The 16773-nt window shown below is 35.1% G+C and overlaps 1 protein-coding gene across 4 annotated transcripts in view; it reads right to left on the bottom strand.

Annotated features, from left to right (window-relative positions):
- Positions 1-16773, bottom strand: part of OFD1 (OFD1 centriole and centriolar satellite protein) — a 30598-nt gene that overhangs the window by 12662 nt on the left and 1163 nt on the right. For 3 of the 4 annotated variants that reach the window (XM_068683187.1, XM_068683213.1, XM_068683204.1), the window contains exons 2-15: positions 15027-15227; positions 14078-14146; positions 13965-13992; positions 13179-13286; positions 12309-12445; positions 10102-10275; positions 8420-8526; positions 7451-7570; positions 4793-4866; positions 4021-4112; positions 3651-3840; positions 2843-2973; positions 2353-2464; positions 175-786 (exon numbers count right to left, since the gene is read on the bottom strand). In XM_068683187.1, the coding sequence (XP_068539288.1) occupies positions 175-786; positions 2353-2464; positions 2843-2973; positions 3651-3840; positions 4021-4112; positions 4793-4866; positions 7451-7570; positions 8420-8526; positions 10102-10275; positions 12309-12445; positions 13179-13286; positions 13965-13992; positions 14078-14146; positions 15027-15227 (2155 nt within the window). The remainder of the gene's footprint in view (positions 1-174; positions 787-2352; positions 2465-2842; positions 2974-3650; positions 3841-4020; positions 4113-4792; positions 4867-7450; positions 7571-8419; positions 8527-10101; positions 10276-12308; positions 12446-13178; positions 13287-13964; positions 13993-14077; positions 14147-15026; positions 15228-16773) is intronic. The other variant, XM_068683196.1, reaches the window with a different exon arrangement.

Here is a 16773-nt window from a genome sequence, read left to right as displayed (position 1 = left end):
ACCTCCAGAGGTCCCTGCCAGCCTCAGCTTTGCTGTGATTCTGCAATTTTCCTGCCCCTTAGCAAATAATGAATGAGGGAAAGACTATCCCTGCTAAATCTTACTGTTCCAGTCATGCAAGAGGAACAATAAGCACAACTCCAAAAACGTCCCATATTAGCTATCATAACTTACCATCTGAAAGTTTCTTATTACTAAGAAGTCTTTCCAATTTGGAAACAGGAGTAGAAGAAAGGCATCTTGAAGAAGGTATTCCCCTGTGTGGTGGCGTTGAAGGATTTTTAAAGCCCTCAGGCTGCCCATTTCTTCCAACGTATTTTTCACCTCTTGGGCTGCTCACAGGGGAATGCTGGGAGCTAGGATTATCCTCTAAAAGTTCATGCTGTGTAGTCAAGGGGGCTTTACCAACAGCACACTGTAGAAGTAAAGGGGACTGCATCTTTCTCGGCGTTCTGCTTGCAGCTGTATCCTGCATTACTCTGTGTTGGTAGTTTCTGTAGGCTTCTTCCAAATACTCTGCCTCTTTTTCTAGTTCCTTTATTCTAGCCCGGGTTTGTGCCATACACTCCAGGTCAGAATCTGGAGAAGCACTGCGCGTCTGCAACTGCTGATGGTAGCCAACTCTTGGCACAGCATTTCCCTTCACGACATCACTCATAACGGGATTCTTCAGGAACGCGCTGTCCACATAAATATCATGAGGTACAATTCTATCATCAAGGAAGTCAATGACAGAACGATCAACAAGGGAAGGCTTGGGGTTCCGATACACTTCATTTTCCAGAGCTAAATGACCAAGAACATGAGTGACAGTTAAGACAGAGACTGAACAGAAATAATAAAATGTGGCATTTAAATTCTAATTTGATCAAAATGATTTTAACATGCAATTTATTTAAATTTCGAGAGTTTAATGTATTGGTTTAAATGTGTATTTTTATGTAGTTGCATAGCTGCAAGTTATCATTGATATTAATTAATTGTATATATAATTATTTCATGTAAAAACCTACCTGAAAAATACAGGCTTACTAAAAAATCTAACACTGTTCTTTCTTAAATCACATTTAAAAGAATAATAAAAATGCCACCACCCTGGACACATTATATCCAACCATGTTGTTAAAGGGTGATGGACACCGTTTAACAAGGGCAGGCCAAAAGTCCGCTTCTATTTATATCAAAAAGAACTTGGGAAAAAGTAACATAGCATAAATGTAATAACGTAATGTTTTGGTTTTTTATTATTATTATTATTTTATTTTATAAGTATTCCTCAAAAATTATCAGTTAAATGGAAATTTTGGGGGCTTTCTGCTGCCTGGTTTGCACTTGTTTTTTTTTGAAAGCAAAAGACCCATCTACAGGTCTGCATCTTTTTTGCAAAATGACCATGTAATTTTCATTTTACCTAAATGGTTTCTTCAATGACATCCTTAACTCTGCTGCAAAAAGAATGTCCATGCAATACTTTGTCACTAACTTTTAATATATTTGCTGTTTTGATACTGATGAATTTCCAATTCCAAATGGTACTGAGAGTAATAACACATATGAAGATATATACATATTGGTCTAAACAATCATATAAAGTATTGCATACACTGAACTACAGTGCAACATGCAATGTATTTAATGTATAATCATTGCAGAATTCAATTCTATATTTTAAAATAAAAGATATGTACCAAAACTTAAATTTATCATACTTGATATGAATTTCACAGGCACCTTTAGAACTCCACTTCTTCAGCAGACTGAATTGCTCTACAAAGCGCCTTTGTCTTCTTAATGTCTAAGCAAGGTGCTTAAGTTATTAGCTTTGATAACAGCTGTTTAAAAGTTAGATTTAGAATTGTGAGATATGCAATACAATTTCAAACTGATTAGTTTTATTATGAACACTCAACAATCAAAATGCATTAAAACACAATTCACCCCCTGGAAAAATGTGATTATGTTATCACTAAACTTTAATGTCTTGACACTGAGCAAAAATATGGACAATAAAAAAAAATGCAAGTGTTTATCACTACGGTGAGAAGCGCTTTGTATGTATAAGTATATATATATATATATATATATATAAATGATCAGGGAGGAACACTTTCCCTTCCTTTTATATGCTTGCTTTCTGAAAGAAAGGAAAGTTGTAATCAGGCTGCATTTTAAACTGGTCTTTTAAATCGATTTTGATTTTAAACTTGAAATGTTTAAATGTTTAAAACTTTAAACCACTCAATAGTGGCATATTACTTCAATGCAACTCTAGCTCTTTTAAGCATCTAGAAGTTCTTATCCTGGTTAGGTATGTGAAATTCGTAAAGGACTTTTTTGGTATAAGACACAAACCTGCCTGTGTTTGTTTCAACTGTAGTTTCAGTTCTTCAACCTGCACATTTAACTTCCTGACAGTAGCTTCAGACTCCAACAGTTGGGTCTTTAACTGGGCAGCACGCTCAACCTGAAGAAGACCAGAGGAAACAAAAAACATAATTCAAATAAATAGAATAACCTGAACTGTTTGAATACTTGTGGCCTTCTAATTGTTTTTCAGGTCCAGCAAAACCATACAGATACATAGTATCCCACAGAAAGCCAGAGCTGACAATTTAGTGGCTTAGAAAGATATACTTCGGTTGGTTATTTTATTGTGGGTGTTGTGTTTTTTGCTGTTGTTGTTGTTTTTTGATTGCTTTTCTAGGTTGTTTACATAAAAATAAGCAGAGTACAAACCATTCCCATCACTACATGCAGAACAGCCTTCACAGGTACACAGATAAACGTTAACAACATGACAAGAAGAAGAACGAACTCAAATTATTAATAAAGAATCATTTACCTCACTTTGTAGCTGCTTTTCCAAAAACTGCTTATCACTTTCAAATTCATCTAGTGCCAGCCTCCTGGAACGTTCTACCCTCCTCAGCTCTGCCTGGCAGGCCAGGTGCTCCACTGAGGGCTGGGACAGTTCTTTCCAAAAAGAGAAATACCAGACAGTCAGACAGAGAACGACAAGCCTGCACTTTTCTAGAAGATACACCTTTCAAACTTAAAGACGATTTATTTTCAAGCACATAACAAGATCTTTTAGAACCAGGCTTTGTTTGAATAAAGTACCTGGGGATTATTTTTTTTCTTTTTACAAAGGACCAAAGTTTTTTTTTGCATAGTTGCTTAAGGACTAGATACAGATTTTCCTATTATGGAAGAAAAATACACATTCCTACCTAACTTGGTATATACATCTCTATTCTCTAGTAATCTTGGATGCGCATTAAAAATATATGTCACTTGTTAACTACAGTCACTTGAGTCCTTAAGAAAAAAAAAGTAATGTTCCTTTTGCCATTATTAAGCATGCTAACACTACTGTTGGAAATACTTTTCTTCTTTTTTCAAAAGATAAAAGGGATATTCCTTGTGTTATTATTACAGCTACCACTTTGTTTGGGATTTCTATTATATAGACATAGTGAAGAAAAACTAACATCAAGGATTTTGATTCATTTTACACTAACATTATTTGGGGTTCAACGCAAATCACTAGTAAACATAATACAAAGAATGTATTTTAATGAAGATTCATTTCTAAAGAAATACTCATAGGGAAACACAAACAAGAAAATTACTAAATTATTCACACTCACTGTCTCGAAGATGCTGGTTCTCACTGCGAGTCTCATCCAGCTGTTGCCTAAGTAGTTTATTCTGCACTTGGAGCTCCAGTTTCTCCTCCTTTAGCAAAGGATAGTCTGACACCTCTTTCAGTTTTTCTGTCAACAGCTGATTCTGTTTATTTACCAGCAGAACCTGAGCTTTCACTGACTCCAAATCCAGCTGCAGAAAAAGAACAGTTTAGAAGCTTATGAAGATGTTTCTCAAGAAAAACTCTCACTTACTTACTTTTAATACTACTTAACAGTGAATTTTAATTCACTTTTTCTTTTATTTTTTTTTTAACGTAATTCAAATGCACTCATTACAATACAGCTTCTCTAAATTCATGCTTACAATTACCTCAAGCTCTTTTGTGCGCGATACAGCTTGCTTGAGTTCCTCCTTTTTTGAATTAATAGCAACAGCTTCTTCATGCAAAAGCATAGCCTTCTCTGCAGGGAGAATTACAAATGCTGAATTAAATTAAAATTATATTGAAAAACTGAGTCAGAAAAAAAAAATAGTTCAAGGTGCTGTCCAACATTCAGTTTAATTCAATGCTTAAAAATGACTGAATGTCATGTATGTTTACACACACCTTCAAAATCAAGTAAATCCCTGTGTGTGCATAAATATATGCATGTGTACTACTTCAGAATTAGTTAAATCAAATTCATACACACAATACATGATTTCTTTTGCATGATCCTAACTTAGAAGTCTAAACATGCTATCTGTCCCAGCTCTCTTCTCAAGCTTCACTTAAACATCTTGTGCATAATAAATGTACAAACTGGCAACAATTCAACCAGAGTGTACCAGAGTTCAATTACAGAATGAATGAGCTGCTAGAACTTCAGAGGAATCTGGGAAGCTGAGGAAGCAGGAGGCCTTGCAGCTTTCATGTGAAGCACCAGCTCATGGTTCCCACTGTATATTAAACTGTTAAACTGCAAGGAGTTGCTGATCTGCCATCGGATGCTGCTACATATTTTTCAAAGCCTAGGTTAATGACTTTTTTGCCACTTATGCCAGCATTACTGAACACTGTTACTCTTTAGTAACAAGTGTTTTGATCCTAGGTAGTAAATGCTGTAAACAGCTACTTTATTAAATTCAGAGAGATGGTTACCTTTATTTTTTTTCTCATCTTCAGTAACTTTATTACTTCTGGATATGTATTCTTCTTTTAATTCAAGCTGATATCTAGAAGTAAAAAGAATTATGTGCCCAAAGTACTTGTGTATACATGCATGTATGCTTCTGTAAATTCTAGTCTTTGCCAAAACTAAGCTATAATCACACAATTATTTGCTGATAAAATCAGTTAGGACAGTCATGTAAACAGCTGGAAAGGGTCCTGCCAGTCACTTTTTTCAACCACCTGCTCAAAAAGCAAGTCAATCACCAACATCAAACCTGGTGAGCCATGTTTTGTCCTCAATAACTCTTGAAAACTTCAAAGGATGTAGAATCCACCACCTCCCTGGGTGACCTGTGGTAATGCTGCACTACCCTCTCAGTAAAATAAAAATTTCTCTATGTCCAAGCCACAGTTTATTGGCCCAGTCCTGTTACATTGTCTGGCATTTGCATGCTACAAAATAATTGAAAAACAGCTATAAAAATGAGTGGAAAAAATCAAGCAGCTGTGGGGTACTTCCAGATCATCTAGGCTCACCTGCAACAGGCTAAAGAAGCTGCACTCCCTCAAATTGTCCTCATAGGTCACATCTGGTAGTCAAATAAGGGTCTTGACAGACCCTTACCAGGCACTCTCCAGTTTCTCCACAACTGTATTGAACAGAGAAGACTAAAGCTCAACATAGTATTAATTCCTAGTGCAGCCTTCACCAGTAGCTTAAGAGGACAATAACTCCCCTCAGTCCGTTGGCTGTGCTGCTGCTAATGTCACCCATCATGTGGTTTGCCTGATTTGCCAGAGCATGCGGGTGGATCACAGTCAGCCTGGCACTCACTGTAAATCCTGTGTCCTTTTCTGAAAGGCAGCTGCTCAATCCGTTCCTTTTCCCCACCTGCACCACTGCGGAAGGATACTCTGTCCCGAGTGCTGAGCTTTGTGGTTCTCCTTGTTAAAATTCCTGAGATGTACGTTGGCACAATCCCCAAGCTTATCAAAGTCTGTTCGCATTGAAACGCTGCCATTTGTTGTGGCAGCCATTCTCCTTAATTAAGCCTCGTGTTCAAAGTTGCTGAGGATGCACAGTGTCATCATCCAGACGACAGATGAAGGTACTGGACAGTACAGGACTGTACTGGCCCCAAGGGTGCTCTGCACGCTATCAGCCACCAGCTAAACACTGAACACTGCCCGAATATACTGCTATTCACAGCCCAGTCAGCCAACTTCACTGGTCAATTTTATGGCAATCTACAGGAGCTAAGAACAAGCAGCATTTTGTATGACTGGAACAGAAATTATAAATGCATTTGTGTAAATGAGCCGGACTAGTGAGATCCTTTTTGCAATTGCTTTTAAAGTTTATTCTAGAAATAAAATATTCCTTTCCCAAAAAAACATCACTGTTTCTATACAATAAATAGCTCTGTGATACCTTTCATTGAGGATTTGGGACAAGGATTTTATCTTTCTGAGCACTTGCAGCTTGTCTAAAACACTTCTTAAATTGATAAAATAAGGTAAGCAACAGTTAATCTGTAAAATAATTTCCCTTTCCTCATGAACCAAAAGCACTTTACAAGTATTATCTGTAACTAGCTGTCAGTGGCTAACTGGATAACACAAGGTATGAGGGTGAGTCAATTAGCTCAGCATTTCATTGTTCTCTGACAAAGCCCTGTTATCTACTCAGTTCCAGCTGAGAAATCCTCCTTATCAAAACCTACTCTTTACATCTTTCCTCTGCAATTTAAATAAAGACACACTAACAGAGATTCTACTTGCTGTTTACTGATGGCTGACACGAACAGTCGATACTTAGCTTGCAAAAAAAAAAAAAAGTCATGATACATCAGTCATTTGGTTTACTTTCCTAACTGGAAGATTGTTTCGTGCCACGATATAAGCACGAGCAATAACATAGTGAAAGCACCTGCCTGCATTGAGGCATCCAGGAACCTTCAAGTGACCACAGCACTCAAAGCAAGTGCAGTAGCAAAGGATATACCCACTGCAACAACTCAAAAGTGGTCACAGATGAGTACTTTAAAGAGCATTTCCAGGCAAATTCTTTGAAACCATGTTCAAGTAAATTACAGTCATTAAGACAGGATGGTCTACAACAGAGACCCCCAAAATACAGAGGCATTAAACCTAAATGAAGAACTAATCTGTCTTTAATACAGGCTGGTGTGTCTCGCAGCCCTTTTCCAAGAAACCTCTAACACCTCTTTAACGTTAATTTAACCTCGATGCTTTTTCTGTGTCCATGGAAAGGTCAGTTCTTTAAATTCTGGTCAAACAAACTCACTAATACTGGTTTAAATCCTCTTGTCTAAACATACGACTTATCTGACATCTCTTTCCCATATAACAAGGCAGAATTTAAGCCACAAAAATAATATAACCTATAATCAAAAGAGAATAATTTTCTATAGCAAGTATTTTCTGAACCTGAAAGAACATTTTGTCTCACTAGCAAAGAGATAATAAAATATATAAATAATTCTAGCCAACTGAAACAAGAACATAAATGAACATTTTAAAGTCCTTGCTTAGTTGCATTAGTCAAATAAATCCTATAGAGTGTATTATTCTATTTTCATAGGAATTAGTATGTTTCCTGTTAGAGACAAAATAAAAAATTACTTTAGAAGTTCAGTTTTAAGCTTCTGGTCATAACTCTCCTCTATGTTCTTCACAGCAACCTCCCGACGTCGAAGTGCATCATCAATAGTTTTATTTTTCTCTTCCTGAAGTTTCTGAGTGCTGAAATAATCATAAATATACAAAGACCAATTACAAAGCCAAAACTTAATTTTTTATGTATATTATTTTTTCTTAACATAACACTTAGCAACATCAAAGGGTGATGTGTGTGCTAGGAACACCTTAGAAATCTAAAATTATGATCAGAACCTGTCACTGTAATTCATTAAGAGCAAGGAGATGTGACACAAACTAAATTGCCCTAATTAAAATCCAGTACCAATCAATTATGCAGCTATCCCGGGGTAACCCTAGTTCAGCTTCCCACACCAGAAAGCCTTCAGAGACAGTGCTGAGCACTATCAGCACCCTCTGCTGGCTTGTTAAAAAAAAATAAAAGCCACAAGTTCTTAGCGTGATGCTGATTTTGCTATATAAAACAGATGACAGAGTAATAACATTAAGTAGATTAAAAACCTAGACAAAACTAGTTTAATTATTTTCTTATTTAACCAAGTAAAACTCATCACATTAAGGATAACAGTCCTAGCAGTAGAAAAAAAAAATGACTAAAGAAGCAAAATATCATATACATGCCTCATGACTGTTAGAATTACATACTGTGTTGATTGTTTTGTTTTTAATTTAAGAACTTAAAAGAAAACATATGGTTCCTTGTCTCCAAAGTCATGCTACATTATTCTAGTTGGATAAGAGGGAACAGATAAAAAAGCTTCTCTTTGTATGGGGTAACTCTCATAACAGAGGCACTGTTACAAAACTGTTCAAAATGCAAACACAGCTTATGGGATATAAAAAAATCAGCTTCACAGAAGCAGCAACATCACGCAGCATGCTTTCTAGATGAAGAACAACACGTAGCATTGTATATGCCCTTCAGCAACTTACATTTCAAATGCCTCGATTCTTTGCTTCAGTTCTGCCTCTCTTGTCCTCATGACTTCGATATCTTTCAGCAGACTCTGTCTCTGAGCATATACTTCCTTTGCTTCTATCTGAATCACAAAATATTATCTTTAGTTTTACTTCACACTGTATACGGTATCTATCATTGATCACATTCAAACTTTCAAGGACCGTCTTGAGACCCTTGAGGAATTCCAAAAGTTATTAGTGGTTTATAGTCATAATTTTATATGTTGTTTATAGTCATAATTTTATATAACATCCAGAATCTATTATAACTTAATTCCCCTTTTCCTTTTACTCTGAATAAAAATGCTTTAGATAGAAATATTACTGGCTGCCTGCAAACACTTTCATTTTAGAAATTATGTTGACTAAAACATCGGTAAAAGGAAAAATTGGTTAAACAAATATTTACAGAATAAACATGTTCATACTTCTCAATTTTTAACAATTTTGCATGTTCTTTTGTATGTTTTGCATAAACAAAAGTGAAAAACATGCCCAAAAATTGATAAAACGTGACTCGATAAACTGATAAAACAGTCAACTAGCAGTCTGTTATTGAAATTTAATGTATGTAATCAAATTGTAAAATTCAATCATGAACATGCTAATACCAAAATCCATATATCTTTTTGTTGTTATTTTAATTACTGAATTGATTTCATGTCCACAAAAGAAGACTGATAGCATAGAACAGATGGTTTTCTTGTAAGCTTCTAAGAACATAACAATGAAAGAATTTCATATAGCACTGATAAAATGTTTTATTTTCAGAAGGGAAAGAGGTTAGTAGTAGCTACCCATATACACGTACACAATAATATAAAAACTCGAATTATAGTTTTGTTACCATCACAGGCTCTGAAGAAAAAAAAAAAAAGCGCAACCACACACGAGCAGAAAGGTGATAGCAATTGTAGATGACTAAATTACTTGGATCGGAAGGTCTGCTGCAGACAGCAGGGAGATTGCTAGGCAAATAGGCAACAGAATAGCAAGCAAACTACTCTTCCTGAAACTGAAAAGTAATAGAGATGGAGTGAAGCAATTTAGAACTACATACAAATTATTATATACTGCAGTAACAGTTACTATTCTGGCAAAACACCAAGAGTTAACAGCCCAAAGGAATAACTCATCAACAAAAAAGTGTGGAAAGAGAAACAAGGTATCAGCCTATGGCAGACAGTGGCTATTGAAACTCCTCAACACCTAATGACATAGAAATGTTGTATCTGTAACATGTGGACTATATATTCCCTTTAGTTTAAAGTCCTTCTTAACAATTGAAAGAATTTATAGTATAACTAAAAGCTATGTTTTTCAAATAAAAGAGTAAACAGTCCTATAAACTATTAAAAACATCTCTGTGATCTGAATTTAGCAGTTATTAAAACAGATTTAAAAGTACCTATTACAATTCAGACCTATTTAGGGGAACTGCTCCTTTTCCAGACAGCTTTACTTAAATACTTACCCATACTCATCCTTTTATTTGCTGAATGTGTTCCCCTATTTATGAGAACAAAAGTAAATTCCAAGTTTTCACTAACAAGCCAAATGAGAGCTGAAGGTAAATCTCACGAAGATGAAAGAACAGTTTAATTGACTCATGAATCATTTTGTATTAGTTTAAGAAAAAGTATTTGGAACTTTACCTCTTGTTGTTTCTGAAGCCTCTCAATAGCATTCTTTTCACGAGAAATCAAGGCTTCGGCCTTTGCTTGATGTGTCCTTTCTAACTCATACCGTAGCTCAGAGATTTCTTTCTGGGTTTGTGCTTTCTCCTCCATTTTAATCTTTGCTATTTCAACTTCTTTAAAATGTTCTAGCTTTTACATAAAGGAGGAAGAGAGGGTTAAATAGTGATTCTTTCAAAAGAGCAAAGACTATCCCTCCTCAGACAATTCTAAATTTCACTCTGGTATTTCCTGTTCATCATAAGAAATAGGATGAAAATAAAATACTGTACAAAATTACAGTATTTCAGTAGCACACAGTATTTGCATGCCTCACATCATTTCCATCCACTTACCTAGCATCCCAAAACAGTTCTTACAAACAATAACAGGTTGAGAAAACAGCAAAACAGAGGCCTATGAAGAAAAATACACTGCAGGAGTGCTGCTCTGCTTGCAGGTAGGGAATGGCCACACTCTTTGATTCCTCCTCTGACACAGTCTCTATCTTTGCCCCTTTCTCAAAGAACTGCTTTTGACTGGTGCTACTAGGAACAGAAAAGGCAGACATCCAGAATCACCAAGGGACAAAAAAACTTCGTCTGGACACAAAAGAAAATGCAGAATGTGTAACTCCCCATGAGCAGAGAAAGAGAAGTCCTGACTCACACACTTCTTAGTACAGCTAAATCCACATAAAAAGAGAAGTATGCATTTTGCAAGTGCACAGAAGAATCATAGGAACCATGAGTCCCTAAAAAGTATGAGATGCAATATATGCAAGAACTACTGGGATTATTAAGAATTATAGTAAGATTTAATAAAATTAATATTATTTTAATAACATTATAATAGAATTTTGGAAGAAGATAGAGAACATACAAGAATAAAAGAATGTGAGAAACAATGAGATAATTAGAAATGAATGACAGAAAAAGTTTGAGACTACAGAAAACAAGGATATTAGAGAGGGGAAAAAAAGCACACTAGGAATGTCTAATCAAGAAAACTCAGTCCTATAGAAACAGATTTGTGAAAAAGGAAAAAATGGTGGGCCAGTACAACCTCACTTGTAAATACACAAACTGGGCTAGAAATACCCTACAGTAATTCACTTCACATTGCTAAGGAATCCATGTAAAGTTAATAGAAAGTGATTTATATCTGTTTAAACCTCCATACTTCTGCTTTGTTTAAACTGAGATGAACTTAACACACAAATTAGCATTTCTTACATAACAAAAATACAGCACCTACCAGGGATTGAAGACTAAATGAAAAATGGAGATAAAATGCACTGGCTTTAGTTTAAGCTCTCCATCTCTCTATTTTTCTATCTTAATAATTACGGCAAAACTGTTTTCCTCAAACAGTTTATATGCAGATGAGCACCTTTAAAAGTGTCCCAAAACATTGTAATTGATTATCAGTGAAAAATTCTATTCTATTGAAATATGCAATTCATCTTGACAAAAAATCATGGAAAAAAAAATTTAGATAAACTACAGTACATTCTATCTGCTCCATTTTACAGACATAAGTATTAATCAACAGACTTTGTGAAAACAAAACAAAACTAAACTAATTTTATTCCTAAAGTAAAGGACAAGCCTCCAAAAGAGCTCTGACTTTAATTATAGGAAGAAAAAAAATGTGGAATAATTCATAATATTGTGTCTGTTATGATTTTAACATTTCTGTGCAATGTTTTGAAATAGTATGTAAATTCTAATCAGTATTAAAAAAATAAATTGATCTGTCAAAGTATACAGCTGCAATTCATGCCCCTTGATTGTAATGCATTATGCTCAAATTCAAGCTTCAAGATCTTAATTGGGAAGGAAAATAAATAGTATAACTATGAAAAGTAAATATTTTCCCATAAAACAAAACAATCAAAAAGCAAGTGAAATTTACCAAATTAAGACAATCAGAATAAGAAAAAGATGTGTTTCCCAATTAACACCAGAATAAAGAGATGAACTGTATACATTAATAAAAAGGTAAATGACAACATACACATGAAATATCATGAAATTAACAAATGGTATTTGATTAACTTAGCCTTTTGTGTTTGATATAATTCATGATGAGACATTTTTCTTCAAGTTACCTTAAGTATTAAAAGTTCGTAAGGTGTAAAAATTCATAAATTTCTCCCTCAAATTCAATCACCAGAGCAATACCTTTTGAGCCATTTCTGCTTGAAGCTGCTTCTCTATTTCTTTCCTATACTCCTGAAGTTTTGCTTCTAAAGATTCATACTTATAATGCTGGGGATAGGAGCCTGCAAACTGCTCATCAATCAGCTGAAGCTTCTCAGCTATAAAAAGAGCAACATATCCATCAAAATTTAAAAATAAATCAGTCATCACAACTATCCTACCAAAGACTGTGTGATTCTGTGTCTGTATATGAAGGACCTCAGTGTACATAAGTACCACCTAAGACCTATGTGGTACAAAAGCTGTGGCAGCACAGAAATGTCATTTATCAGCTCTGTGCCACACAACATATTTGTAAGAGGAAGCACTTAGCTGTTCAGGCATAATTTGGCATATATAGTCATATATGGCATATATAGTTATTCATCCTCTTTACAGAGGCTCTAGAATTTTCTTTTGCATGCAACTTCTACATTTTTGTATTACTAATAGCGTGCATATTATATTTCAAAACCCGATCTATTCACAACAAACAGAAACACCATCATACAAAAAAGCAATGCATGCAGTTATAATTATAGAATCATAATTATGTCTTCCAGAACATGTTTCAGCACTTAACTTTTACAGTCCATCTAAGAAGTTATAGCTGTTAGCTAAACACCTAAGAAAACATCTGTGTAATGAAAAAGAAAATAGCAGGACTTTTGTCTTATTTTAAGCAACATTAGGAAAAAATGTAGAGCGATATAGGTATAACCTTTATTTATTATTGCTTTAGGTTGAATTTGAATTAGCAATGATTTAATACCATTCATACAATTTATTCATCCATATCATTCACCAATATGAAAATATTCAGGAAGACTTCATTGCAAAGACTGTACTTACCAAGAGAGTCTCTGTAAGGAGGTGTTGAGGTTGTCTGAGTTTCTGTGTCATGACTTTCCTTACTTAGATGATGCTCTGTAATTCCCATCAAAATCTGCATGAGAAAACCTTTCAAGATCCAGTAGATTAGTTACTTCTTATTTCATACCAAAATTCAGTTTTCACACCGGTAACTAATGAAGTAATTTTCACTACACACAGAAAACCTACCCAATTTACTGAAAGAACCCAGTGAATATTAAATAAAAATCAATGCTAGTAAACTATTGATTTTTTTTATAAGCATTCCATCTTATTCTGCAAAAGCTGTGCTTTTGCAACTTTTCCTTTCTTCTGTTTATCTCTTTGACTTCATTGGTCATTTGAGAGAGCAGATTATTATTACTGTAATTACAGTGACATTAGGGAACAGTGGTTTCTGAAAACCAAGTTACTTCGGGCTATTTAATATAGATAGGCTTCATCATGTAGACATATGAATTATTTCTTACATTAAGAAAATGGAAAGCCTACTAAATTTTCAGCTAGTGTTTGTAATATACATGTGTGTAATCTAATACAGTCAGTTATAAACACAAATCAAAATCTGAGCTTGTCAAAATTAGAGTGAAAATCTTCCACAAAACATTACCTCTAGTATTTGGTGCACTACAGGTTTCAAAATATTAAATCCATACTATTCCACATCAACACACACTCAAGGAATCTGAATATCTACTTCTCACATCTTAATAAAAATGAAGGTGACACAATTATCAGTGTGCATCATGTATAAATATCGTGTACCTTTATTTTCCTTCTGAGTTCCCAAAGTCTGTAAGAAATAAAAGACAGCCTTTTAGACAGGCTCTTTCACCATAACTTATCTTCAGCTTATCTTCAGAATCAAAATAACTCACCAGTGATTTGTAAAAATTGGATTTCGGATTGATTCTCATTAATTGAAGAAGATCTTGCACAGACAACAGCTTTTAGGAAAAATAAATAAATAAATAAATAAATAAAATTGAAAAGGTTAACTACGTTAAAAAAAATACTTCAAATACGTAATAGCCACCATATTAAAGTTGTAGAATGTTTTAGATTTGAGAAAGATCAAAATAAATAATCACCTTGCAGAACTGTTTTCAGACACTTATCTGTTCTATAGCTCCATTTGTTTATCTGTTACCTAAAACACACGGCAGTCAACGTAGTTTCATGACCACCTGAAACCATGAAAAGAGAGGGCTTTGTTTCCTCCCAAACCTAGATGCACGCTCTTGCTATGTTCCCTGCCTCTATTTTGTTTTACCATATGAAGCAGATGAGCTTGATAATCAAAATGACAACTAGCTACTCACCAGCTCAAAAACTTAATTTCTGGTTAGAAAAAATTCATCACATTATCACATACTCATAGAGGAGAAACAAATACAGGGCAAGGACCACCTTTTTCATGCAGAAATCGTATTTAGGAACAGTTTAAACTGATCATGAACCACACTTTCAGAGAACTGAATGGCCAAAAAGAGGCTAGTTTTAATCAGGATCAGTTCCCCAAGTGGCCTGCCACATGGCTCTGCAAATTGTCACACCAAACAGAATCACACAATCATACCGCAGCTTTGGGTGAAGCGAGCTGAGGTTAAAAGGCTGGCACTATGTCTTTCCTGTATGGTATCTTATTGTGAGTTTTCATGTAAATAGACCTGAATATTGATGTCTTTCATGGAGATTATTTGAAGCTGTACTTGCATCTGTATTTCACCGCCACTAAAGTGGATTTTTTTCAATTCTGTTGGAATATAACAAGCCCCCAGAAAACAAAACTCCTAAAAATCTTACGAGAGAGATTGCTGAACTTACCTTCTTCTTCTCTAATCCACTTTCTGGAAAGAAAACAGAAAGTGAATACTCATAGCCACATCTCTGCAGATGATCCGCCACCAAACTGTTGGAAGCCGTGATCAAAAGTGAACTGTCATCACTTGGAACAGTCTGTGGCTGAAGTTCTCCACTTAAAATTGGGTGCATCAGTTCGTGGATTAGCTGTTTTCGGAGCTGTGTCTGACACAGAAAAGAAACAACAAAAGAGTTAGTAACAGGCAACCTGGGACTGTAATAAGAGCTTTATTTTTCAAAAACCATGGGGATCTCGTTCTACTTTTACACTTTGTATTACAACCCACACACCAGAATTGGGCAGCCTAATGTTGGCAGAATTTAGAAGAGTGCTTTTCTTCAGAATACTCTTAATTGCACTACAGTGGCCTTTGACTTTCCCTCAAGATGTATTGGGCGTAAGGCTGAGAAGTTCTCAGTCAAAAATTTCACGTAAACTCCACTCCAGTACCCCCAGCTTCAATGTTACATCACTGCTTTCGTTTTCTCATATCACTCTTAAACAAAGCCCATCTGATGTGGCTTCAGCTTCATGTGTATTTGGAAAAGTCACTTGTCCTCTTCTGAGTCCTATATCAAAAAGCTGTTGATTCCATCCCAACAGCAGATGGGAAAATAATGGGAAATTCAATGTCTTTAGAATTAATTATTTTGTAGGGAAGCAAAAGGGTACTACTCAAAAAAGCCTACAGGCACTAATAATAAATTGTATTTATTACAATTTGTTTCAGTTATATTGGTTACAATATATTAAAAGAAAAAAAAAAAAAAGCAACCTAAGATCAGAAAGTCTCCCTATTGCAAGAGGAAGAAATAATCATTTTCACTATGTAATTATAGAAGTTGCTTAGGGCATGCTACCAAATCATGAGAGAAATAGCATTTTTAGTTTTCAGCAGCACTATGCAACAGTGACAAAGTTTCTAAAGCTAATTAAAAAGATAGTATGTTACCAAATAGGATGAAATACTGAATGCTTACCAAAACTTACAAAAGCTAGATCATATCGGACTACACTGATATTTAAGCATGGCTTTCTACGGAATCAAAGAGATTTCTCTCTGATAACAGAGAGAAATGAAGAAAACTAACAAAATCATTTCCCTTCATTTCTGAACTAGTCCAGTTTCAACTAACTTTGACAATGATAAGGTCCCAAAAACAACTGGGCCCAGCGACCTCTTGCACATCTTGTGAAAAAATGCAGGAGAAAAACACAGGGCTATATCCCTGTCCCTACTAAGGGGAAGAAAGGCAAAAATCACTTGTTATACTGTCATGATTCTTTTTGACAAAAAACTCTTGGCCATTCGGCACGCCTGTAGCTTCAGATCCAGCCTGCCTCTTACTAGCAGAGGTAGTCAGAAAAGACCATGGGAAAGTTGAGAGCATTCTTGTTGGAAGATACAAGTGTGTTTGCAGGAATCTGTAAGAAACCCAACCATACTAGTTCTTCAGCTCAGAAAAGCTACAAAATCTAAGACAGATAATCTTCTAGACAAGGAAAACTAAAGTGGGTAAATGGACTTAGATAGCATGTCACTATTAGTTAAGTCAAACAAGATGGGAAATGGTCCAATCATTGCAAGCTTACTGTAGAAACCGCTGAGGGAGAAAACAAGTTGTCTTGAACAGGAAATTCTTAGCCTTGAGATTATCAGTCGTATTTTTGAAATATACATCTTGATTTTTTTTTTTTTTTAACTGTAAT

The sequence above is a fragment of the Anas acuta genome, chromosome 1 (genome assembly GCF_963932015.1).
Source record: "Anas acuta chromosome 1, bAnaAcu1.1, whole genome shotgun sequence".
Classification (NCBI taxonomy): Eukaryota; Metazoa; Chordata; class Aves; order Anseriformes; family Anatidae; genus Anas; species Anas acuta.
This window is presented reverse-complemented; position numbering and strand designations above follow the sequence as displayed.